Genomic DNA, 25,877 nt, shown 5'->3' on the forward strand with positions numbered 1-25,877 from the left:
TCTCTAGGTCTCTCTGGTTTTGATTTTTGTCAGTTGTAGTCAAGCTGTACCAAATTAATATTAACAAACAGTACTGATCACATTATTTCCCTGCCCAGAAACCTTTTGTGGCTTCCCGCTGATTATTGGGTAGAGGTCAAACTGCTCTATCCATTTTCAATCTTTTTTTTTTTTTTTTTTAAGATTTTATTTATTTATCCGACAGAGAGAGAGAGCACAAGCAGGGGGAGCAGCAGAGGCAGAGGGAGAAGCAGGCTCCCCGCTGAGCAGGGAGCCCGATGCGGGACTCGATCCCAGGACCCCGAGATCATGACCTGAGCCGAAGGCAGACGCTCAACTGACGGAGCCACCCAGGTGCCCCACCTGGATCCATGTTAATAAATTAGATGTTTAATGTGTTTTCTGCCTACCTTGTGATGACGTTCTGCTTGCCTCCACTGCAAAGTAAGCATCATGTGGTCAGGGACCGTGGCTATCTGATTCACCACTATATCCCTTAGTACAGGGCCAGTGTTTGCTGAATGAATGAGCAGGTGGATGGATGTCCAAGTTAATTTCCGGCCAGCGTCTTACTTAGACTCCTTCGCTCTTATGTCAGTTTGGTCAGTGTTCTCTGTCTCCAACACTGGCCTGTTCCTCAGGATGTTCTTTTCCCCTGAAATGCCCCAGCCTGTCTTGGACACCAAAGCAAATCAAAATCTACCTTTCCCATTTAGATCCCTCCACCTTCATGGAGTTTTCTTTCAATTCTGACTGCCCTGAACTTATTTCTCCACCACTAATAGTAGCATTTTTGTCTTACTGTTTAGTTAAATCATGGGTTTTTTAGGGGAAACACACATATGCACACCTAGTTTGTAATCTTAATATTATATTTCTGTTGTACCTCCTGCGGTACTTAGAACAGGGCAGGCATTCAGTAAATGTACTGACTGGAAGAGTTAAGTATTTGCTAACATCACACCCACCTTGTCCAGGTGCTTTTTACTTTGTGGAATATCTGTGTTGAAGATCACTTTGCAATTTTGGCAACAAATCATTCTAGAGGAATTTATTGGTAGGAGTTTATCAGTTGTCATTTGGCAAGTCTAAATTTTTACTTGCCAAAATTGTTCAAAGTCAGATACAAGAGGAAGAGAGCAAATTCAAATGTATGCCTTTATGCTCACTCTCGGAGTAAGCTAAGGTGCGCGGAGACTGGGGACCGTGCTGGAAGAGAGGGCTTGCCCTGCTGGGCTTGTCCTTTTTCATCTGGCAGGCATTCTGTTCCTCTTCAGTTTTTTACTGCAGTGGGAGAAGGTTACTTGTTTATCACCTTTTGTACTAGCATCAATAATATTAGTAAAAAGTAAATACGTTGGGGTGCCTGGGTGGCTCAGTCGTTGGGCGTCTGCCTTCGGCTCAGGTCGTGATCCCAGGGTCCTGGGATCGAGCCCCACATCGGGCTCCCTGCTCAGCAGGAAGCCTGCTTCTCCCTCACCCACTCTCCCTGCTTGTGTTCCCTCTCTCACTGTGTCTCTCTCTGTCAAATAAATAAATAAAATCTTTAAAAAAAAAAAAAAAAGTAAATACGTTTCAAATGGATTAGATTTGTTTTTGTAGTTTTTTTTTCGTCAGAGCTGAATGTTTAGGATAGACTACATAGGTTAGTCTCACAAATCTGGTTCTACTTGAGATGCTCCTTACAATGATGGGTCAGGCAGAGCGAGTTAGTACAGTCTGCCCTGTGCTCGAGGTTGAGGGTGAGTCTGCGTACATTGTCGGAGTTTTGCTGTTTGCACATCAACCCCAGCTTATTTCCAGATCCTCCAAAGATGTTCCACATGAAAATGAACATTGTAGAAGGCTGTGTTGAGCAGGGAAAATGGCATCAGAAGATGGCAGGGCTGTGTGTGAGAGAGGTTTTATTGTGTGAAGCTTCAGACTGTGTAGTGGGAACCTTTTCAAAATGAAGGAGGAAGTTTTTCCAAGTCCAGTTTAGTGCCTGATGAGCACATGCCTTGGTCTCCTCAGTGACACCAAGTAATCTGTAACACCCCTCCTCGTCATGAAACAGCTCTTACTCAGCACAAAGCACCCATGCTGTCTTGGTGTTAATTCGCTTTGAAATCTGCTGTCTCCTTTAAATTGTATGAGCACCAAGTATCATAAAAAATTACAGGTTTTATTAGCTGATACAGTTTATTTCAGATTGTCATGGAACATACGGACAGTAATGAATCGTCAATTGTGGTAATTAGGCAAACTTCCCAAAATCCAATTGAACATAGTTTGTGGAGCTTTCCTGAAATACAGCAGTGTAGAGACAACCTGGAAGTTTGAGCTGGAAAGTATGGGCTTCAGCAGACCTAGTGGCTTTCCGATTCCTAAAATAGATGTAAGTATGACGTGTAAGTTACTGCTTGCAAGCTCTATTAGGTCTTCAAAGTACTGAATTAAATATCATCGTGTTAGTTTTAAGTGCTGTGCACTGAACATTATTGGTTCTTTTTTGTCCAGCCCATGGTAGGGCTGTACTTCCTGGTCTCCCAGTGGTTGAGTGAGGCCCTGGGACTAGTTCTAGCCAACGATATGCATGGAAGTGATATGTATCCTGCTCGGGCTGAAGCATTTATTTATTTATTTATTTTTAAGATTTTATTTATTTGAGAGAGAGAATGAGAGAACACGAGAGGGGGGAGGGTCAGAGGGAGAAGCAGACTCCCTGCTGAGCAGGGAGCCTGATGTGGGACTCGATCCCAGGACCCTGGGATCATGACCTGAGCAGAAGGCAGCTGCTTAACAGGCTGAGCCACCCAGGCGCCCCTCAGGCTGAAGCGTTTAAATGCTGGTGTGAGCCAGAGAGGGTCTGCTCCTGCCCTTCCCTCTCTGCCTTGGCTGCTGGCAGTGGTTCAGAGGTGGCTGCTCTTTGAAACTTGGGACCTGAGGACACGGCCAACTGCGTACCAGCTGACCTAAGATGGCCATGTAAAAGGAGAAATAAACCTATGTGATTTTTGAATTGTTTGGTAACACAATATGATCAAACCCAGTAATTCTCACACTTCTTGATGTCAAGACCCCTTTACATTTTTTAATTATTGAGCTTTTGTTTACTTGGGCTATAGCTATTGACTGATTAAAAATTAAAACTCAATAATTGACAAAATGTTGTAAAATAAAACACAGAGTGTACTTGTATTTCAGTTTCAGTAAGGCATAAGGAAGACTGAAGGATTTCAAAATAGCTCTGTATTGAAGAAATAATGGTACAGATACACAGACATCACAGCAGATAGAACACAAAGTGGGGAGCAGCCACACAGTGGAAGAGCTGAGAACCAGTTGATTAATCTCTGAAATCTATTTATGCTGTAAAACTGCCACCTTAGAAAAGACTAGCAAACATAATGCATAAGTACACATTCCATTAGCCATCGGAGCAGTGATGTCATCACATGCTGTAGCCTTGAGAAAATCCCACTGTACGCATGACAGAATGAGAAAAAGGCAAATAATAGCTCAGTGTTATTTGTTTTATTGAAAGTAGTTTTGACCTGTGGACCTCCTAAAAAGGTTCAGACTCCCGGGGGGCCCCACACCACACCCTGAGAACCACTGACCAGCATAATCACAGTTCAGACATGCTGCTGTTCCTCGCACGCTTTAGCTCACTTTGTTAAATGAAGGTAGGAAATAAAAGCAGAGTCGCCGTATGCGCTTTGAGTGTGTGTACCATCACACTGATTACGGAGATGGTCTTCACTAGAATCTGGGTGAGTGAAAATGTAGCGGCTTCTTCGATGGCTTCATTATCTAAGGGAAGCAAATATGATGAAACCGGAGTCAGACAATTCCAAGCATGATACCACAGCAGAGATCAGAAAAGGGACAATTTATAGGTTTGATTTTGTAAAAGCAGGAAATTTCTGTCTTTGCTCAAAGAAAAAAAACAAAAATCTAAAAAAAACACAATTTAAAAACTCAAAAGGAACATGCAGTATATTTATTTGATAAAAGATTCATATTTCCAATATATATAAAGAACTCTTGGAAATTAAAAAAAAAAAAAAAAAAGGTGACTATCCTAATAGGAAAACAATACAAAGGAAACAAATGGGTTATTTCATAAAAGAAGTCTAAAATATAAATAAATACATGGAGAAATGTTCATCCTCAATAGTAAACAAATGCACTTTTTTTTTTTTAAGATTTTATCCATTTATTTGACAGAACACAAGCAAGCAAAGCAACAGACAGAGGGAGAGAGAGAAGCAGGCTCCCCACTGAGCAGAGAGCCCGACATGGGGCTCAATCCCAGGACCCTGGGATCATGACCTGAGGTGAAGGCATCTGCTTAACCAACTGAGCCACCCAGACACCCAGCAAATGCAGTTTAAAATAGAGTACCCATTTTTTTCTACCATGTTGACAAAGATTGTTTTCTTTCTAACGGTAGCACTGAGTGCTGATGAGATGAGTGTGCTGGCCCACCCAGCCAGGAGACAGGATCATTCCCTGGAGAAACCGAACCAGGAAGGCTTCAGATCCTAGCCATAGACACGGTGGAGGAGGAGAATGGCACCCTTACAAAAGCAGGGAATATATGAGTGATTATATCCTGCATGGTGAGACTTACAGCATTTTCCTTGTTCTCTACAATCCTTCCCTGAAGAAACTGACCTATGGAAGAGAAAATACCACCAAATGAAACTTCCCGGTCTTCTCACAGGCATTTCACAAAGCAGCTCATCAGATGGCAAGGGCTGGGGGCGCCTGGGTGGCTCAGTTGTTAAGCATCTGCCTTCGGCTCAGGTCATGGTCCCAGGGTCCTGGGATCGAGCCCCGCATCGGGCTCCCTGCTCCGCGGGAAGCCTGCTTCTCCCTCTCCCACTCCCCCTGCTTGTGTTCCCTCTCTCGCTGTGTCTCTCTCTGTCAAATAAATAAATAAAATCTTTAAAAAAAAAAAAAAAAGATGGCAAGGGCTGTTCACATAGAGCTTCCAGATAGCTCCCTATTATCTTACTGTTAGGTATAAATTGATAGCAAAGAACGTAAATATTTGAAGGAATGCTGCGATGTGAATTTCTAGGATCGTGCAAACAGCAAAGAGAAATGAAGCAGGCAGACAGTGCAGGGAGTTTGAAAACTCAATTGTTTTCAGAGAAATAAGATACTACATGTAAGAAATAACAAGGTGATACTTTTTTTTGAAAGATTTTATTTATGTATCTATTAGAGAGTGAGTGAGCACGAGTGGGGGGAGGGTCTCCCAGCTGAGTGCTGAGCCCCACGCAGGGCTTGATCTCATGACCCTGAGATCATGACCTGAGCTGAGGCAATCAAGAATCGGCCGCTTAGCTGACTGAGCCACACAGGCACCCCTGTATATTATTTCTTTTAAAAGTATTACCTTGTTCTGGGGCGCCTGGGTGGCTCAGTCGTTAAGCGTCTGCCTTCTGCTCAGGTCATGATTCCAGGGTCCTGGGATCGAGCCCCACATTGGGCTCCTTGCTCCGCGGGAAACCTGCTTCTCCCTCTCCCACTCCCCCTGCTTGTATTCCTGCTCTCACTCTCTCTCTCTCTGTCAAAAAAAAAAAAAACTTTTAAAAACAATGAAAAAAAATAAAAGACATTTCATATTGATTTGAATCAAAGTTGTGAAAACTATGTAGAAAGGGGGGGAAAGAGAAACAGAAGTGAAAGAGAACTAAATTCTCATAATGAGTAGATTAAATCTAAACTTTTAAAATTAAGGATGCAAGTATAAGCATATGATTTAGAAATATAAATGAGGAAAATGCTGAGAGATTTTAAAGTACTTCTCACCTGAGGAGTGGGGATGAATGCTGTTTTGCTTGTAAGTCTAGTAGTTCCATTTATAAACTGTTTTATGTATCCCTTTGATAAAATTAAATTTTTAAATTTTAAAATAATTAAATGTTAGACACTTAATAGAGAGCAGTTCAGCAGACTAAAACGGAAATCTTACAGGCTTTGACCCAACAATTCTAGAAACTTATTTGCAAAAAGATAATCATGGATGCACACAGTTTTAGCTGTAGGGATGTCCACTCCAGCCTTTTGAAAACAAATGAAAATTGTTCATAGGGAATCCTTATATAAACTGTGATAATGCCATATTTGAAATATTATGCAGCCATTTAAGATGATGTAGAAAATATTTGATGACCAATAAAAGCCACAAAAACAAAACCTCACAAAGACCTTTAACTGAAAAGGGGGGGGATTATAAAATTCTATTACAGAAAAAACAAATTTTTATTTTAAAACATGTTATGTATATTTTCCATTTTATCCATGAAGAATATGTATACTTTTCTAATAAAGGTTTTTTAAGGTAATTCAACTAGGAAAAACATAGCCATTGACTCATTTCTTTAACCTATTTTGACGAGAAGAACTGATGCCATTTTTGTCTCTATGCCAATGACAAAGCTTTTGTTCATATTTTTGAAAATGATGTTTATTTTGTTTCACATCCTCACCCACATTTAATATTCTCAGTCTTTTATTTTAGACATTCTAGTGGTTGTGTAGTAGTATCTACTTTTGTTTTTAATTTGCACTTCCGTAATGACTAACAATATTGAATATCTTTTCATGTACATATTAGCCATTCCTGTATCACCTTTGGCTGAAGTTTCTGTTTAAATCTTTTACTCATTATTTTATTGGGTTGTCTTCTTCAGTAAGAGCTCTTCATATGTTCTGGATACAAGTCTATCATATATTTTACAAATATTTTTCTTTTATTCTGTATAGGAAATCTTTAACTCAGGGTTACAAAAATTATGTTTTTAGAAATTTTATGGTTTTAGTTTTCACATTTAAGTCTTTTTCATTTTGAGGGTTTTTTTTTTCCAAAGAAATTTTTTTTAAGATTTTATTTATTTATTTGACAGAAAGAGCACAAGCAGGGGGAACGGCAGGCAGAAGGAGAGGAAGAAGCAGGCTCCCCACTGAGCAGAGAGCCAGACTTGGGGCTCGATCCCAAGACATTGGGATCATGACCTGAGCCGAAGGCAGACGCTTAACCAACTGAGCCACCCAGGTGCCCCTCAGTTGTTTAAATTGTAAAATACGGGGCGCCTGGGTGGCTCAGTCGTTAAGCGTCTGCCTTCGGCTCAGGTCACAATCCCGGAGTCCCGGGATCGAGCCCCGCATTGGGCTCCCTGCTCGGCGGGAGGCCCACTTCTCCCTCTCCCACTCCCCCTGCTTGTGTTCCCTCTCTTGCTGTGTCTCTCTTTGTCAAATAAATAAAATCTTTATAAATAAATAAATAAATAAATAAGTTGTAAAATACATGTAACATAAAATTTACCATCTTACCCGATTTTTACAGTTCAGTGGTATTAAGTACATACATAATGTTGTGCGACCATCATCACCATCTGTCTCCTGAAGTCTTTTCATCTTGCAAAACTGAAATTCTACCCATTACACAATAACTGTCTACTCCCCCACCCAAACTCCCTGGCAAGCATTATTCTGCTTTCTGTCTCTGATATTTTACTACTAGATACCTCATCTAAGTAGAATCATATAGTATTTATCATTTTGTGACTGGCTTATTTCACTTGGTATGTTATTTTCAGGGTTCATCCATGTTATAGCATGTGTCAGAATTCCCTGCCTTTTTAAGACTGAATATTCCATTGTATGTTTGTACCACATTCTGCTGATAAGCATTCATCTTTTGATGGACACTTGGGCTGCTTCCATGTTTTAGCTATTGTGAATAATATTGCTGTGAACATGGGTTTACAAATACCTGTTTGAGACCCTGCTTCCAGTTCTTTTGGGTATATGCCCAGAAGTGGAATTGCTGAGTCATATGGCAAATCTGTTTTTATTTTTTTGAGGAATTACCACACTGTTTTCCATGAAAGCTATACCATTTTACATTCCCACCAACAGTGTACATGGATTCCAGTTTCTTCACATCCTTGTCATCACTTGTTATTATCTGTTTGTTTTATAATAGCATCCTAATGGGTGTGAAGTGGTATCTCATTGTGGCTTTGATTTGCATTTCCCTAATGATTAGTGATATGAGCATCCTTCATGTGCTTATTGGACATTATTGTATCTTCTCTGGGGAACTGTCTGTTCAAGTCCTTTGTCAATTTTTTAATTAGGTTGGTTGTTTTTGTTGAGTTTTAAGTGTTCTTTATGTATTCTGGATATTAACTCCTTATTAGATAATATGATTTGCAAATATTTTTTCCCATTCTATAGATTGTTTTTTCACTTTCTTGATAGTATCTCTTGATTTATAGAAGTTCTTAGTTTTGAGAAGTTTAGTTTGTTTCTTCTTTTATTGTCTGTGCCTTTGATGTTATAACCAAGAAATCATTGCCAAATCCAATGTAATGAAAGTTTTGGCCTATGTTTTCTTCTAAGAGTTTTACACTTTAGCTCTTACGTTTAGGTCTTTCATCCATTTTTAGTGACTAAACTAATAAATGAATTCAGCGAAGTTACATGATATGAAGTCAACACAAAAATCAACTGCATCAGCTTTTATATATGGCATTAAGTATGGGTCCTACTCATTCTTTTACATGTGACTATCCAGTTTTCCCCAATACCATTTGTTGAAAAAACTGTCCTTTCCCTATTGAGTAGTCTTGGCACCTTGTCAAAAATCTTTTGACCATATATGTGAATGGGTATTAGTGGACCCTCTATCATGTTCTGTTGGTCCACATATCTGTCTTTATTCTGGTACCACACTGTTTTGATTACTGTAGCTCTGTAGTAAGCTTTGACATAAGGAAATATGAATCCTCCAACTTTGTTCTTTTTCAAGATTATTTGGCTCTTTGGGATCCCTTGAGATTCCATGCAAATTCTAGGGTGGATTTTTCTATTTCTGCAAACACTGTCATTGGGATTTTGATAAGGATTGAATTGAATCTTTTAGTTGTTTTGGGTAGTATTGACACTTTAATTGTCTTCTAATACATTGATGTGGAATGTCTTTCTTTTTTTTATGTCTTCTTTAAATCTTTCAGTGGTGTGTCATAGTTCTCATTATAAAAAATGTTTTACCTCTTTGGTAAAGTTAATTACTAAGGTTTTTTTTTTTTTTATGCTATTGTACAAGGAACTATTTTTCTTAATATTCTTTCCAGATTGTTGATTTTTAGTGTATAGAAATGCAGCTAATTTGTGTGTGTTGACTTTGTATCCTGCAACTTTGCTGAATTCATTCATTAGTTCTAATAGGTTTTGTGTGTGTGTGTGGGTGGGTGGAATTGTTCATTTTCTTCATGTAAGATCATACAGTCTGGTAACAGAGTTTATATTACTTTCCAATTGCGTGCCATTTATTTCTTTTTCTTATCTAGTTGCTCTGGCTAGGACTTCCAATACTACGTTGAATAGAAAAGCAGACATCCTTGCGTTGGTCCTGATCTTAGAGGAAAATGTTTCAGTCTTTCACCATTGAGTATGATGTTCACTGTAGATCTGTCTTCAGTTGTAAGAGCTCTTTATGGCTTTTATTATGCTGAGGTAGTTTCCCTCTGTTCCTAGTTTATTGAATGTTTTTACCACGATAGGGTGTTGAATTTTGTCAGATGCTTTTTCTGCATCAATTGAGATGATTGTATGGGATTTTTTCTTCCGTTCTCTTAGTGTAGTGTATTATATTGATTGATTTTTGCTGAACTATCCTTGCATTCCAGGAATAAATCCCACTCAGTCATGGTGTATAATAATCCTTTTAGTATGCTAAAGTCTGTTTGCTCGTGTTCTGTTGAGAATTTTTGCATCAGTGTTCATAGGGGGTATTGGTCTGTAGTTTTCTTGTACTCTTTTTCTAGCTTTGGTATGCATTTGGAAGCGTTCCCTCCTCTTTGCTGTTTTGGAAAAGTTGGAGAAGGATTGCGATTAATTCTTTAAATTTCTGGTAGAATTCACCAGTGAAGCCATTAGGTCCAGGGCTTTTTTTGCTTTGTCAGGAAGTCTTTGATTACGGGGCGCCTGGGTGGCTCAGTCATTAAACATCTGTCTTTGGCTCAGGTCATGATCCCAGGGTCCTGGAATCAAGCCCTGCGTTGGGCTCCCTGCTCAGTGGGAAGCCTGCTTCTCCCTCTCCCACTCCGCCTGCTTGTGTTCCCTCTTTTGCTATCTCTGTCTCTCAAATAAATAAAATCTTTAAAAAAAAGGCTTTGATTAGTAATTAAATCTCCTTACTAATTATAGGTCTATTCAGATTTTGTTTATGATTTAGTCTTGGTAGGTTTTGTATTTCCAGGAGTTTGTCCATTTCATCTAGGTTTTCCAGTTTGTTGATGGACAATTAATTGTTCATAGTACTTTTTTATAACCCTTTTTCTATAGAATCACTAGTAATATCCCTACTTTCATTTCTGAGTTTAGTAATTTGAATCTTTTCTCTTTTTGTCCTTAGGCAAGCTAGTTAGAAATTTGTCAATTTAGTTGGAAAAAAAAAAATTTTTTTTTTTTTTTGAGAACCAACTTTTGGTTTCGTTCATTTTCTGGGTTGCTTTTTTATTGTCTATTTTATTATCTCTGCTCTGATCTGTATTATTTCCTTCTGCTAGCTAGCTTTGAGTTCAATTTGTTCTTCTTCTAGTTCCTTAGTTATATATTGGGTCATTGTGATGAGGGAGCACAAGGCTGGCTGAAGACAAAGCATAAGCTGACACCCTGCAACCTCCTCCCACCCCCCACTCCTGGGTGGGACGTGTGTGACATTTTCCAGGAATCTCCCAACTATCTTAATGTTAATGCCTTGCTAGAGGGAAAAAAACAACCTTAACTTGACAATGGCAAGGCCTCCAGTGTCTTGTTGGTCCTCTTTAGCAGATGAAAGTTCTTTTGAAACCTCCCTTTTTCCTTTAGGGCCACCGGGAGTGCCTGAGGAATGTCACATATATCCCATGGTGGGGAGGGTTGTGGGGTGTCAGCTTCTGCTTTGTCCTCAGCTTGCTTTCTGTTCCCTCATCAATTGATTTGTGATCTTTGCTGTTTTTTTTTTTATTTTTATTTTTTAAAGATTTTATTTATTTATTTGAAGAGAGAGACACAGCGAGAGAGGGAACACAAGCAGGGGGAGTGGGAGAGGGAGAAGCAGGCTTCCCGCGGAGCAGGGAGCCCGATGCGGGGCTCGATCCCAGGACGCTGGGATCGTGACCTGAGCCGAAGGCAGACGCTTAACGACTGAGCCACCCAGGCACCCCTCTTTGCTGTTTTTTAATGTAAACATTTATAGCTATAAATTTCCCCCACACCATTGCTTTTACTGCATCCTGTAAGTTTCAGTATGTTTTATTTTTCTTTCATCTCTATTTTCTAATATCCCTCACGATCTCTTCTTAGTTATCTAAGAATGTGTCATTAAATTTCCACAAATGTGTGAATTTTCCAGTTATTTTTTTTAAGATTTTATTTATTTGAGAGAGAGAGAGAGAGCGTGAGCGCACAGAGGGAGATGGAGAGGGAGAAGCAGACTCCCTGCTGAGCAGGGAGCCCAATGAAGGACTCTATCCCAGGACCCTGGGATCATGACCTGAGCCAAAGGCAGACGCTTAACCAACTGAGCCACCCAGGTGCCCCCAGTTTTCTTTCTGTTACTGATTTCTAACTCCATCCCATTGTAGTTGGAGAAGATACTTAGGATATCCATCTTTTTAAATCTATTGAGACTTAATTGATGGCTGAACATATATCTTCTTGCTATATTGAACTTTTTATTGATACCCCCTATCCCATTACCTTACTAAAATCACTTAGTAGCTTTTTAGGTTCTTTATGACTTCCCACATACATGACATCCCATGTGCACACATCCCAATGCATGTTCTCTTGTCATGAGTAGAATATTCTGTACATGTCTATTAGATCTCGTTGACTTAACGTGTAGTCCAGGTCCTCTGTTTCCTTCCTTTTGTCTGGTTATTCTCTATGTTATTGAAGGAAAATATTGAAATTTTACTATTATTGTAGAACTGTCTATTTTTCCTTTCAATTCTGTCCATTTTTGCTTCATATATTTTGACAATCTCTTATTAGGTAACAATTGAACCTTGTATTGATACATGTATTGTCCTCCTTTGTTTCTTGTAAAGTTTTTTCGTTTAATGTCTGTTTTGTCTGATGTTAGTAGACCCACCCCTGTCTTTTAGTTACGGTTTACAAGGAATGTTTTCTGTCCTCTCACTCTTCGCTTGTTTGTGTGTTTGGTTCTAAAGTAAGTCTCCTGTGGGCAGCAAACAGCTGGGTCATTTTTTTTTTTTAATTCATCCTGCCAATCTCTCTTTTTATTGGAGAATTTAATCCATTGGCATTTAAAGTAGCTGTTGATAAGGAGGGCCTTATTTCTGCTGTTTTGCTGTTTCCTTTCTATGCCCTGTATCTTTTTTTGTCCTTTAAGTTCCAAATTATGGTCTTTTGTGTTTAGCCAGTTTTTTATAGTGAAATGTTTTAACTGCTTTTCGTTTCCTTTCTTTTTTTTTTTTTTTTTTTTAGATTTTATTTATTTATTTGACAGAGAGACAGCGAGAGGGGGAACACCAGCAGGGGGAGTGGGAGAGGGAGAAGCACCGCTGAGCAGGGAGCCCGATGTGGGGCTCGATCCCAGGACCCTGGGATCATGACCCAAGCCGAAGGCAGACGCTTAACGACTGAGCCACCCAGGCGCCCTTCATTTCCTTTCATATGTATTCTGTGATTTGTGGTTACATGTAACATCCTGACATTCTAACTGAATTTATACCAACCTAACTTCTGCAATGTAGGAAAACTCTGTTCCTGTACGGCACTGTCCCACGTCTTTCAGTTATTGATGTCACAGAATTACATCTTTATACGTTGGGTGTCCAAAAGATAACCTAGAATTGTTTGGGGTTTTTTAAAGATTTATTTATTTTAGAGGTTGAGAGTGCACGCACAAGTGGGAGGGGCAGAGGGAGAGGGAGAGAGAATCCCAAACATATTCCCTGCCAAGTTCGGAGCCCGACAGGGGCTCCATCCCATGACCCTGAGATCATGACCTGAGCTGAAACCAAGAGTCAGACACGCAGCCGACTGCGCCGCCCAGGCACTCCATCTAGTAATTGTTTTTTATAATGCTTTAGTTTCTTACATTATGTAGAAACAAAATGTGAAGTTACAAGCCAAAGTTACAAAGGACTAGCCTTTAGTCTAATAATTTTTTTTAACGTGTTAGTCACTTAAATTATTAAGAAAACAAAATGTGGAGTCAGGATCCGTTTTCACGGTAACACTAGCTTTTATAATTGCCCGTGGGTTTAACCTTTACTGAGACCTTTGCCTCTTAATATGGCTTTGAGTCGCTGTCTAGTATCCTTTCATTTCAACCTGCAGAGCTCCCTGGAGCATTTCCTGCAGGGCGAGTTTAGTGGTAATGAATTCCCTCAGCTTTTGTTTATCTGTTTTTGTTTCTCTGAAGGTCTTCATGTGCCCCCTACATATGACGCAAGGTAAGGGTCAAGGTTCATTTTTCTGTATATGTATGTTCCTTTCTTTCAGCATCGTGTATTAAAAAGATATCTTTTCCCCGTTGAACCACCTTGACATCTTTGTCAAAAACCACCTGGCTCCGTATAGGGGGTCGATTTGTGGACTTGCCTTTGTGCCCTTGACTTACACATCTTTCACCAGTACCACACTGTCTCAATTCCCAGAGCCATGTAGTAAATCTTAAAACCCCGTAATGGGAGTCCGCCAGTTCTTTTTCAGCTATTTTGGCTAATAAAATAACTAGGAAAATTAAATTTCTTTTTCTCCATATCCTTTGTTTTTCCACATGAATTTTAGAATTAGCTTGTCAATTTCTACAGAAGAAGGCCTGCTGGGATTTTGGGTTGCATTGAATCTGTAGCTTGTTTTGGGAAAATGTGGCATCTTAATAATACTGACCCTTCTGGTACATGAAGACGCTTTTATTCCTGTTGTTTCCAGGCTGTAATTTCTGTCGGTACTGTGTTGGGTTGCCCACAGACATGTCCTGCACACACTCATTACATCCATCCCTAAGCAGTTCATGTTTGTTGATGTACTCTACACAGTATTGTCTTTTTAAATTTCAGTTTTTAGATTGTAGAAATAAATTGATGTTTGCATATTGACCCTGTACTCCATGACCTTGCTATAACATCACTTAGTAGCTTTTTTTGTAGGGTCTTTATGATTTCCCATGTAAGTGATATCTGCAAATACAGAGTTTTACTTTTTCCCTTCTAATCTGTAAGCCTTTTGTTTTTGTGTCTTATTGCAGGGAATGTCATTTTTGTACCGTATAGCATCGAATCCAACCATTTTAACAGACCACTAAACTCTATGGTCAGGTCATAGAGGACCTTTTCACTGTGAGTTTTATGATCTATGAGGTTGAATTTATAATAGATATACTTTACATTAAAAATAGAACCAGATGATTGAGATGATGAAACTTTTCAGACTTAAAAGCACAATACACCTGTTAATTTTATATAGGATTTTAGAAATGAGTATGCAACTGTAGGTTTCATTTTTAATGATATCACAGATTTTGAAATATCAGTATTTTTATGATAAAGAGTTTATCATTTATGAAATATCGACCCAGTGACCTTAGCTATTCAGTTATGATGAAAGGCCCAATCTAACCTATTGAATGTAATATTTATTAAAAATGAAACTTCTCGTTTCTATTACTTAATCAATAGTACATTAAGCCATTTATTAATATGATTACAGAAGGTCTTGCAGATTAGATATTCTACCCTCTTGTCATCTAGTTTAATTTTAACAACCAGGAAACAGCAGCCTAAGCTAGAAGTCAGCCAAATCTGTCTAATCGTGCACTTGTAACTTTTATGAGATGCTGGAAAGAACAATTAAAATTTGCCGAGAGAAAATAATCTGTAATTGCTGTTTAGGAAAGAGCAAGCCCCTTTTACATCATTACATAGGTAAACCTACCTGGAGAAGATGTATTTTATTTAGTTAACTATTATTTGCTTAAAACAATGAGGTTTGGTACAGGGGGCATATTGGCCAAGTGTGGCAAGAAATGCATTGCATGGGGCACCTGGGTGGCTCAGTCGTTAAGCGTCTGCCTTCGGCTCAGGTCATGATCCCAGGGTCCTGGGATCAAGCCCCGCATCGGGCTCCCTCCTCCGCGGGAAGCCTGCTTCTCCCTCTCCCACTCCCCCTGCTTGTGTTCCCTCTCTCGCTGTGTCTCTCTCTGTCAAAAAAATAAAAAAAAACTTTCAAAAAAAAAAAAAAAAAAAGAACTGCATTGCATGATTGATGTTGGCAGGGAAAGAAGCCAAGGGTAGGAGAAAGAAAAAAGATTTGCAAACACGGGAATGTGGACACACATCTCTTCTATGGAGTCTCGTGTTTTTTACTGAAACAGAGTATACATCTGCAAGAGGGCACATGCCGTAAGCATACAGCTCAGTGAATTTTCACAAACAGAGACTGCTTCACAAATGAGTGTTCCTGCTACCCCGTGCCAGGGTGACGCCTTCTCTCTGACTTGTTCCGGTTTCGGGAGGTATCGAGCTTCACTTTGGGTTATGATACCTGGAGTGATCAGATCCCTACTGTGTGCACAGCATTTTTGAGCACTATACAGGTCTTACTTCATTTACTCCTCACAGTGACTTTGAGGAGAGAGGTACTACTTGTCCACAGTTGCAAGTTGAGAAAACAAGGAAAAGGTTTTACAAGAGCCACACTTTGTAAGCTTGTGCTGTGTGTCGGGCACTCTACGAAGCCCTGTATGGTCACACACTCATTTCGTTGTCTCCCCATCCCTGAGAGTTGTCTCCTTTTGCAGGTGAGCAAGCACGCTAAGGGTCGGAAAGCTCATTTGCCCCAAAAGCCTGTGTTCTTCACCAATAAACTTGGAGGTCAGTGTGTCACCACAGAGGAAATCTTGTAGATGAGCAGATGGAGAGAAAGAGGGAAGGCAGCCAACTACCAGTTGTTCGATAGTGTAATTCTCAGAGGCTGCACCAGAGAGAAGAAGGAAGAAAGACAGTAGTGCTAGAATGGGGCAGACATCTGCCTGATTTTTAGGGGCCAAGGGATGCTCAGTCAACAAGGTCTTCGACCCTCTCCAAGGAGCTGCTGATTTAAAACTGTGTGGTGTTGAGTCTCTGTCCAGACAAGCAGCGAAGGTCTGTGTCTGGTTTAAACCACAGGCTGAGAGGCTCACAGATAGCTCTTTCTTTTCTGGATAACAGATCATGTGAAGTCAGAGCTGGAAAGGCTCAGAGAGGTCAGCCAGCCAGCCACCTCCTCCCCAGAAGAAGCAGCTGTGGGCCTAGAGGTGAAGACATGGTCGGGAGGGCACTGAGGGGCACTGGGCATGTGTGACTGACACATCTTACCAGTCACATGCAGTGTCTTCCTTTGGAGGTCTTAAGAATTCCTTGTTTGAAACCTCTAGTAGGGGCGCCTGGGTGGCTCAGTTGGTTAAGCGTCTGCCTTCAGTTCAGGTCATGATCTCGGGGTCCTGAGATCGAGCCCCGCATTGGGTTCCCTGCTCAAATAGGGAGTCTGCTTGTCGTTCTCCCTCTGCCCCTCCCCCCCACTTGTGCTCCCTTGCTCACTCTCAAATAAATAAATAAAATCTTTAAAAAGAAGAAAACTTCTAGTAAACGTGCACAACGTTGCTGATTTTCTAGCATCTGAATAACTTAATCTCATATAAAGCATTTAAATTTTGTGCCGAAAATTATTAAAGTACAATAAAGTTTTGCCTTTTTTCCTTAGTGAAAAAAATTCATGAGTCCTGGAATTGGAAGATACTGAAAAGTTGTAGAAATTATAGAAAAATAATGGTGTAACATGTAACGTGTTCCCTTGTACCTTGATCTCTTGATTAGTCCCTGTGATGGTTCTCCCTGCAGATACATGTTCTGAGACCTCCTCCTAGAGCACTGTGGGTCCCGGCATTGTCACCTGGGACCTGGTCCCAGTCCTCTGCCCAGATGGCTGGTTTTTCAGGCCCCTCTGGCATGTTGTCGGCAACCCAGAAATGGGCTTCTGTTGTCAAAATGGTGAGGTAGTTGCCTCCCAAAATAAAATGTTCTTTACTGGACCGATCATCTGGATAGAGCTGCGCGTTCAGCATCACCTCTGATGGACCAGAATGGTCCCTAAGGCTGATACAAAATCAGACCTAATACTTCCCAAAAACAGGTCCAAGGGGCTAGCCAGATAGGTAGCTCAGTGTTCCTAGGGCCTCTGAGGGAGTCTGTTCCTGAGAACTTCTCAGTGGCTGTGTGGCCCACAAAGTAGAATGTGGGTTTTGTCCTTACCCCACGTCCCTCCCTTCTGTGTGGCTAAAACACATGTGGAGTCCATTTTATTTACTCCGTATCATCTGTTCTTCGCCTGGTCCATGTTCTCCCTCAAACTGAGGACGTGTGAGGACTGGGGAGCCGCATGTGTTGGGGAGGGGTCTTTTGGGTTTGGGAAGGAGGGCTTTTGTTTCTACTGAGGGATAGCAAAGCATTTTTGCCTGCTTTCTGCACTACCTTTTGGAATTAGAGGTTGAACTGGGGCCATGTGTTGGCTTTACAATTTTATTTGTCTTTGATTTTTTAAGGGTAAATATTCACTGAGTTTCCTTTGTCGGAAAACTGAATAAGATCATGGCATTTGTGTCTAGTGGTGTACAGCTTTTTTCCTATCTGAACCAATTTTCTGTTAAGAGTACCTTGGTATATGGGGCGCCTGGGTGGCTCAGTCGTTAAGTGTCTGCCTTCGGCTCAGGTCATGCTCCCAGGGTCCTGGGATCAAGCCCCACATCGGGCTCCCTGCTCTGCGGGAAGCCTGCTTCTCTCTCTCCCACTCCCCCTGCTTGTGTTCCCTCTCTCGCTGTCTCTCTCTGTCAAATAAATAAATAAAATCATTTAATAAAAAAAAAAAAGAGTACCTTGGTATGATTTATTTCAAATAACTTAGGTTAAAAAGTAAGCGGTCTCTGACGTTTTTCGTTTCAGCTCAGAGCACAATGAACCAGTGTTAGAGACACTTCTGATAGCAGCATTTCCCAGCAAAACACAGTTGCTATTGATGTCCATAATTGATCACTTTATTAACTGTGGAAAAAAGAAGCCTTATTGAAGCAATAAAGCATAACTTCATTATGTCCCGTGTGCAGAGAGCAGACAGGTTGGAAAGTGGCTGACAGGCTCCCATTTCAAGGCTGATTCTGATAATGATAATATTTAAGGAGCATTGATTGTTCTCTAATTGGATTTTTCTTTCTGTAGGCCTCTTCTGAAGAGCTGAAAGCTGCCTACCGGAGGCTGTGTATGCTTTACCATCCCGACAAGCACCGAGACCCAGAGCTCAAATCACAAGCAGAACGACTGTTTAACCTTGTTCACCAGGCTTATGAAGGTCAGCGGAGGGCTTGGCTTCACACAGACGCCCTGGAAACAGCTGCTCGATTTTTAAGAGACTTGATTTGTAGAGGACAGAAAGAGAGTCCTTAGAGGTGTATAAGAGAGGAGGTTAGGTTAGTGCTTTTTTACCGACAGGGTCCTTTGAAAGAGTAGTATTTTGCTTTGGAAATCAATATGTGGCCAGTAAGTGGGAAATGAGAGTGTGGGCAGAGCAGAAGACAGGGTCTGGGCTGCAGGGAGCACTCGGGCTCTAAATCGCTCGCTGGCTTTCTTCTAAAGGGAACTCTTAGAGGTAAAAGGCTGATCGCTACCGACAAGCCTTCTTTGTTCTCTTTTTTTATGAGAAGATGTACAGGAACATTTTTTCCTCTGACCCTGACTTTATTGGCTCCGGAGCATTCAGTTAGGAAAGGTTCTAACAAAAGGAGGAAAACGATCTTAAGAAGGCCAACAGGAAGTATAATCAAGTAATGCAGGGTTTTATGCTTACATCTCAGGTACTTCAGAAAGAAAATTTTGTGATGTATTTGTGTATGAAACGTTCAAGTCACTGATAGGTCCCCAGTTTCTGTTGCAGATGGTGGTGAAGCTCTAGCCACGTGGTGGTGGTGTTCACATTAACATCGTGAACGTCCTCAACGCCCCTGAATCAGACACTTAAAAGTCACTAAAATCTATTCTCTGTTATGCATATTTTGCCACAGTTTTAAAATAAAAATTAAAAAATAATAATTCACTCTTAGGTTACCCAAGTAAAATAAGTTGATTAATCAGAGCCATTCGGTGATTTGCTCCTTAGACCAAAAATTAGTAATGTGTTTCTTTACAGAATAAAGACTTCTCGTTGCAGACATAAGAGCATATGCTGTATTTCACTTTATGGTTTTACCATAAAATTAGATTTTACTGAGGAGTAACAACTTGGGCCATGCCGCATGGCGCGTGTCTGAGCTCAGTGGTGGGTCTTCAGCGGACTTAACTCCAGTCAGAACACTTTCGCGGCGGTCCTGACCAGAAGCCTGGTCCTTCTATCGTAGTCTGCTGTCTGAATGGCTGCGTTAATCTTACTGCTGTCCAGATTACCCACATAGCCCATTCGTGTGGTTCTGGAGATTCGGGGAAGAGTTAACAGAAAACCCTCATGGAGCTTGTAGAAATGCTGCGGCAGCAGAGCTGGCCCCAGTGTTCATCCTGACGGAGAGACCAAAGCAGAGCTGTCAATAAATAATTCCCTGTGAAATCCTACAGATTAGCTCGAGAAGTCTGCCTCCCACGTTTTCCAGTGGTCAGCATTTCTTTCTTCCCCATTGGATTTGAATATGGATAGAATCATTTACATCATTTTTTTAATTAGGCCTAAAAATATATGGGAAGTCTCAAGGGAGACAAGATTCAAAGGTCTTGATCAGAAGCTGGCAGAGGAGAAGGGGGACAACTGTTAGATTTCCTGACACTTATGTTCAGTTTGGACGACCTTCCAGTAGCTCTGTACCTCACTGATGTGGCTGCCACCATAGTTGAAAAGTGTTTGTGGCTTTAAATGATTTATAAAAAAGAGGAAAGATGGGGGGGAGCCTGTCTTAGGAGTTAGTGAAACTCTATAATAGAGCAAATAATAAATCACCTTTTTCTACAATCAGAGCCTGTCTGAATAAGCTTTAGAAACTGGAATTAACTCTTTCAAGCCCAGGTCCATTATAGACTGCGGTGGAAACTTAATTCTGTTAAAAACAACTGTTTTTTAGTGATACTAAGGTGCAGCCTCCGCACCTCACAATTAAGAGTGGCTTGGACACAAAAAACCCAATATTTCTCATTTGTGTTCACCTTTCAGCACATCCTAGATCAGATCTGAGAGGCAGTTAGGAGGAAAGATGCAGAGGAGATGAAAAGGGCCTCTCGGCTAGATTGGGGTTGGACAGGAAAGAAGAGGTGGACTTACCTGATGATGTTGTTGTCAGGTCTGAAAGGAGAATTCCGTGCTCTCTAAATATGCATGCTTCTTAATTTGCAGTGCTCAGCGACCCCCAGACCAGGGCCATCTATGATATATATGGGAAGAGAGGACTGGAAATGGAAGGATGGGAGGTAAGAGAAACCGCGAGTCCGGTGTCCCAGAGGAGTCCTCACACATCTACAGAACAACCGCCCTGCGATCCCACACTCTGGGATCATGTGTGTATGAATACTGGGAGACGCTAGAATCCCCTCCTCACTGGTATTTTGGTCTCAGAGACTGAGTTCTAAGCTCGGCTATTCCTCTGCATAACTCTGTGTACTTGGGCAGGTCAGTCATCCAGCTTGTCCTCAGTTCCTGACCTGTCAGGTAAAAAGCAAAGGGTATAGACCCTGCCAGTAATTCCTAACCCCGGGGAGGGCACAGGCCGGTTGGAGGGTTGATGGAAAACCGTTTCTGCAGAGTGCAGTTCTGCCTCCACATGCATTTCCTGCCACCCGGCGCGGTTCTGTGCTCTCTCTCCGCCCCAGCTTACCAGTAACTGGGTCTGGGATGTGTTCGTGTTGGTCACGTGTTGTGCATGTGAACAAAATGGAAGCAGGGAAAAGTTGAGAACTGCTGGATTAAATTGCCCATCATGAAATAAGCTCCCCCTGGCAGCCATGCTATATGAAGACAATCACTAAAATCACTAAAATTCACACGATTCTGTGCTCCTTCACTCAGCTGCCGCCTCCATCAGAGCCTCGCGCACGTCCGCGTTACTGTCGGCAGCAGGAAGGCACGAGGATTAAGTGGGAAAACGAATATGAGAATTAGTGGGAAAACGAATATGAGAATTAGTGGGAAAACTCTTAAGTTGCAATGAGAACATGTAGGTGTTATGATTTAATTTCATTAAAGAAACTTGGTTCTGATGCCCAAGAAATGGTGGGAGGTTGTTAGCGTTAAATTGGCCATCACTGATTTCTCTCTCATCACCGTATAAATTACCCTTGAAGTTCTTTTGGTATTTAATCTCAAGCCTGTAAGCCTGTCTCCTCTAACTAGTGTCAGCGCTTCTGCAGGCCTTCGGATAAGGAGTACAAGAGAAGCGACACAGGTTCTAGGTCCCTTGCCACTGCTGCTTAATATTGGTAGCTTATGGGCCATCTTGTACCCGTGGCCAGGTTTTGGGTGCCCACGCAATAAATTGTAGTTGCTAACATTTAAAAATGGGAGGTTTTACATCCAGTTGTCTGTCTTCTCTTGGAAAACTCAGAAAATCTGGTAGCAGTGTCTCTGAAGTCCCCTGTGAGGAGCCTCTGCCCCGAGAGTGGGCTCTGCTGTCACCCGTCCCAGCGCTCAGCGCCTCCTGTCGTCTTACAGCTGGCCTGCCCTCCGTCCGTCTGTCCCACCTGGCTCCGGCAGGCATTTGATCCCTGGCCTTTGGCCCAATGGAGACAGCCGTGCTTCACGTCACACTAGTTCACTGTAGCAAAGCATCAGGTCTAATAGCTTAGCGTTTTTCCATCCTGAAAGGAAAATAGAATCCCGTTGTATTTACCGACTTTCTCCTCACCCTTTGTACGCTTGCTCAAGCTCCCTTGTTTTTTGAAGACCTGGGTCGGTTACAGTTTCTCATGGGTGCAGTTAGGGCCGCTGAAAGGCTGGAGGCCCCCCCTTCAGAGTCTGGGTTGTTAATTCCCAGCAGCATCAGCCAACTTAATGGAGCGGCAGGGTGACATCTTCCTGGCAAAATACTGCGTGGTTTCCTGTCGCCAAACCAAATTATCTCCCCATTAGAAACAAAGCAAAGCAAAACCACACACACAGTAATGATTATAAAAGTATGTAGGCAGTCACAGATGGTGAATGGATAAGCTTTTATATTCAGATATTTTAGTAAGCTACTTTATAGGGAAATCAAGTTCTCATCGATCAGAATTGGCTTTTTTTTTTTTTTTTTTGCCCTGATACTGAGCTTTCACTGAAGATAAAAATGCCTTCAAGGAAGAGCACTTGAAGAGACCTCCCCAGATACTTACTGAGACACACATCAGTGCGTAACATACGATGGGAAAATGGAGCCCCTTGTTCATGCTGTAAAGGAAGAGTCTCATGAACTCGAGAGTGTTCTGTGGGGCTCGCTTCATCACTCCTTCAAGGAGACCCTCCCGCCCCTGCTGGTTAACATGAGGATTTTCCTGCTTCAGTCAGAGCATCCTCCCCTGGGAGGAACGGAGTTCCCTTCGTGCTGTTGTTACTGGTGTTCTTTGACTGTTCAGCTTTTGTAAATTGCTCACAGTATCCACTGGCCACATAACTGTTGGTCTGAACATACGGGCAGTCGCTGAAGGAAGAAGGGCGCTGTCATAACCATAGCACCTGAGACGCCTTTAGTCCCGAGCTGTCAGAGCCTGCCTGCTGTTGGTGGTGCTGGGGGGGAAATGTGAGCTTGTTCAGGCTGCACAAGGTGCTGGCTCTGCTTTCAGCCATTAGTAAGTTTTCAGGTTTGTTTTGTTTTGTTTTGGAGAGAGAGAGAGAGAGCAAGAGCAAGCAGGGGTTTGGGGCAGAGGGAGAGAATCCCAAGCAGGCTCCACACTCAGCATGGAGCCTGATGGGGGGCTTGATCCCACAACCCTGAGATCATGACCTGAGCTGAAATCAAGAGTCAGACACTTAGGGATGCCTGGGTGGCTCAGTTGGTTAAGCGTCTGCCTTTGGCTCAGGTCATGACCCCAAGGTCCTGGGATCAAGCCCGCTGTCAGGCTCCTTGCTTGGCAGGGAGCCTGCTTCTCCCACTGCCTGCCGCTCCCCCTGCTTGTGCGCACGTGCTCTCTGTTTCTCTCCATGACAAATAAATAAAATCTTTAAAAAAGGAGGGGAGGTCAGAGGCCTAACCGACTGAGCCACCCAGGCTCCTACCCTTTCTTTTCTTTTAACCTTCAAGAGGCTTTGTCATTCTCTGGCAGGATTCCGAAGGAAGAAGATGCAGAGGTACAAGTGATCCCCACTTGTGAAACCAGTGAAACCAGCCATTTAGTTACCCAAGTTGGTTAGCGGTGTTTGTGCGATACCCATGTTGAAAATGAAATTGGCTTCAGAATGGCAAGCTTCACCTTTGAGCTGGGAATACTTGGTGGTGTTGAAGCCAGTAACAGTGAGCGGGTGGAGTAGAGAGCTCGTTGACTCAGCACTGGCAGATGTTCGATCACATCCTTTGGCCCAGACCGCCCACGGTCTAGTTTTTGTCAGCAGCCCCTGACGTTATCCATATCTCACTCTCCCTGTCTCCTTGACGTCAGTCTTACAGTGTCTAAGAAAGTAACCTGCATTAGGAAGAGCTGCAATATGGTCAAGATCATGAGAACAAAGACTTAGAAGTTCTCACAGACTAAGGAGACGGGATGATGAAATGCAAGCCCCTAGACTGGATCCCAGAACACGTAAGGGATGTTAGTGGAAGAGCTGGTGAAATCCAGAAAGTCCGGGTTCAGTTCCTTGGAGTGCTCTAGGGTTGGCTTTGAGATTTGGCTGCTGTCCCGTGGCTGTGTGAGGTGTTAACATCGGGGGAAGCTGAGGGGAGGGTGTACAAGAACGTCCTGTACTGTCTTTGCAATTTTCCTAAAGTTCTAAGTAATTTTCTAAAATTAGTCCAAAACCAAAGTCAAGTAGCTAGAATCAGAATTTTCAGACCAGACAGTCCCTTAGGAATCCTGTAGTTTAACCCCTTATCTGTAGCAGGGATCTGAAGCTTAGAGAAGTGAAGTGATCCCCCCCCTCTCCAGCCCAAGGCCGCCAGGAGGTTAGAGGCAGTGTGGGAGAGCCTGCCTTCTGTCCTTCCACCACACTGCCTTGCTTTTAGGGATCCCTGCCCCCTCTTCCACGAGGCAGATCAGTCTTCTGGCTAGCACAGGGATGGACCTAGTTGGTGAATGGACAGTTAAGGTGAACGATGCAGGTGTGTAGATTAAGGGGCTGCACGTGATCCGCTCTGTTATGGAAAATGTCTGGTATTTACCAGCTGGCGTGCAGTTCCGGATGCTGTGTTCCTGGGTGCTTCTATCTAAGGGTGGCTGAGATGGAGGAAAGTGACTTGTAGCTGGCTCGGTCTCCCTCCCTTCTCCACCATGGTGCACTTCGTGTAAAGGGCAGAGAGGACAAAGGATGTCTGGGGCCTTGGAAGCGGGACTCTGCCCTGCCCTGCCTAGCTCTTCACCGCTCTGGAGGTGCCAACCGTCTTGACTTTGCAGTTAGCTCTGATTATGCACCAGCTGTTTGCCAAACCTGTGTAAAATCGACTAGAAATGGAATGACTTCACACCTTTGGAATATTTGCCTCTTCAGCTTATCACAGAGTGTGGCAGAGAGAAAGGAATTTGCAGCTATTAATTCAGTCGGCAAAGGTCAGACAGCTCTAGAATTTCTGAAAACAAATCTTGTTCTGTTCTGGGCTCTGCGGAGCCTGACGCTTTCCAGTCTTTTAATTCCTGGAATCTTACAAATCTGTGTATTTAAAAAACATCAGGAAAGAGGCATATTCATGGAGTCTGTGTTGCTGGTTAAAGTTTGGCTCATCAAACTTGTGCTTAATCTGCATTATCAACACCAGTGTCCCGCTGGACAGGATATTCAGTGTGAACCCTTTTTGTCCAGGTAGAGTAGCCGGATTACTCCGGGACCCGTGGGGGGGGTGCTTCCATCCAGACCCTGCCTGACCTTGGTCATGCATCACTCAGGTCACCCCTGGCAGGTTCCGTAGTCACTGGCCCAGCAAGTTGGGGTTTAGAGGTCAGGAAGAATTTCTAAAATATTTTAAATCCTTTTTTCCTGATCTTCCTTGATATTCATGGTTAAATGGAGTAGTTGATAACTTACATCTCCCTGAAGCTCCTTTGCTTTTTTCCCCTGTGCTGAAGGGGGAAGCTGACGGGAGACAGGGATATGAGGGAAGCTGGAGCACTGAGCACCCCCACCCCTCCATCCAGGGTTAGGGATGTGGGGTGGGTGCTCACTCAACTTCAGAGAACTATCGGGGTGAGCCTCTGCATCCGTTCAGTATGACCGAGGGTGATGCTGTGAGGCCACAGAGCAGTGACCTGGTGTGCCATTGAGGTCTTTGGATTTGTTCTTGGATGATTTTTGTGTTTTTACTTTAAAACTTCCTTTAAAAGAACCACCGCCCCCTTTTTAGTAATTATTGATTATATCGGGTTATTAGAGGGGAAAATGTTTTCTTTATTTTTTTCTCTTTACTTCCTGAAAGCAGTAGTGAACAAATTTCACGGTGTTTTTTTTGGATAAGCCAGTTTTTGTATTAATTTTTCTATATTGCTGAATAATAAAATCAAGGGGCACAAAACCTAGAGTATGACCCATTTACGTTAGAATATACATACACACACGTATGTATGTGTGCACGGAGGGTGTCCAGAAGATACATAAAAACTAGATGTTAGCCTGTGAGAAGGAGGGTGGTGGAGAAGAGAGGGTGCTAGAGGCGAATTGCACTGTTTCCTTTATATCCT

General features: G+C 42.3%; 1 protein-coding gene across 2 annotated transcripts in view; it reads left to right on the forward strand.

Annotated features, from left to right (window-relative positions):
• DNAJC11 (DnaJ heat shock protein family (Hsp40) member C11) overlaps positions 1–25,877 on the forward strand; it is a 73,318-nt gene that overhangs the window by 8,065 nt on the left and 39,376 nt on the right. For both annotated transcript variants that reach the window (XM_032394648.1, XM_032394640.1), the window contains exons 2-3: positions 18,276–18,405; positions 20,425–20,498. In XM_032394648.1, coding sequence (XP_032250539.1) covers positions 18,276–18,405; positions 20,425–20,498 — 204 coding nt within the window. The remainder of the gene's footprint in view (positions 1–18,275; positions 18,406–20,424; positions 20,499–25,877) is intronic.

This window comes from Phoca vitulina, unplaced genomic scaffold, assembly GCF_004348235.1.
Source record: "Phoca vitulina isolate PV1807 unplaced genomic scaffold, GSC_HSeal_1.0 scaffold2, whole genome shotgun sequence".
NCBI classification, from domain to species: Eukaryota; Metazoa; Chordata; class Mammalia; order Carnivora; family Phocidae; genus Phoca; species Phoca vitulina.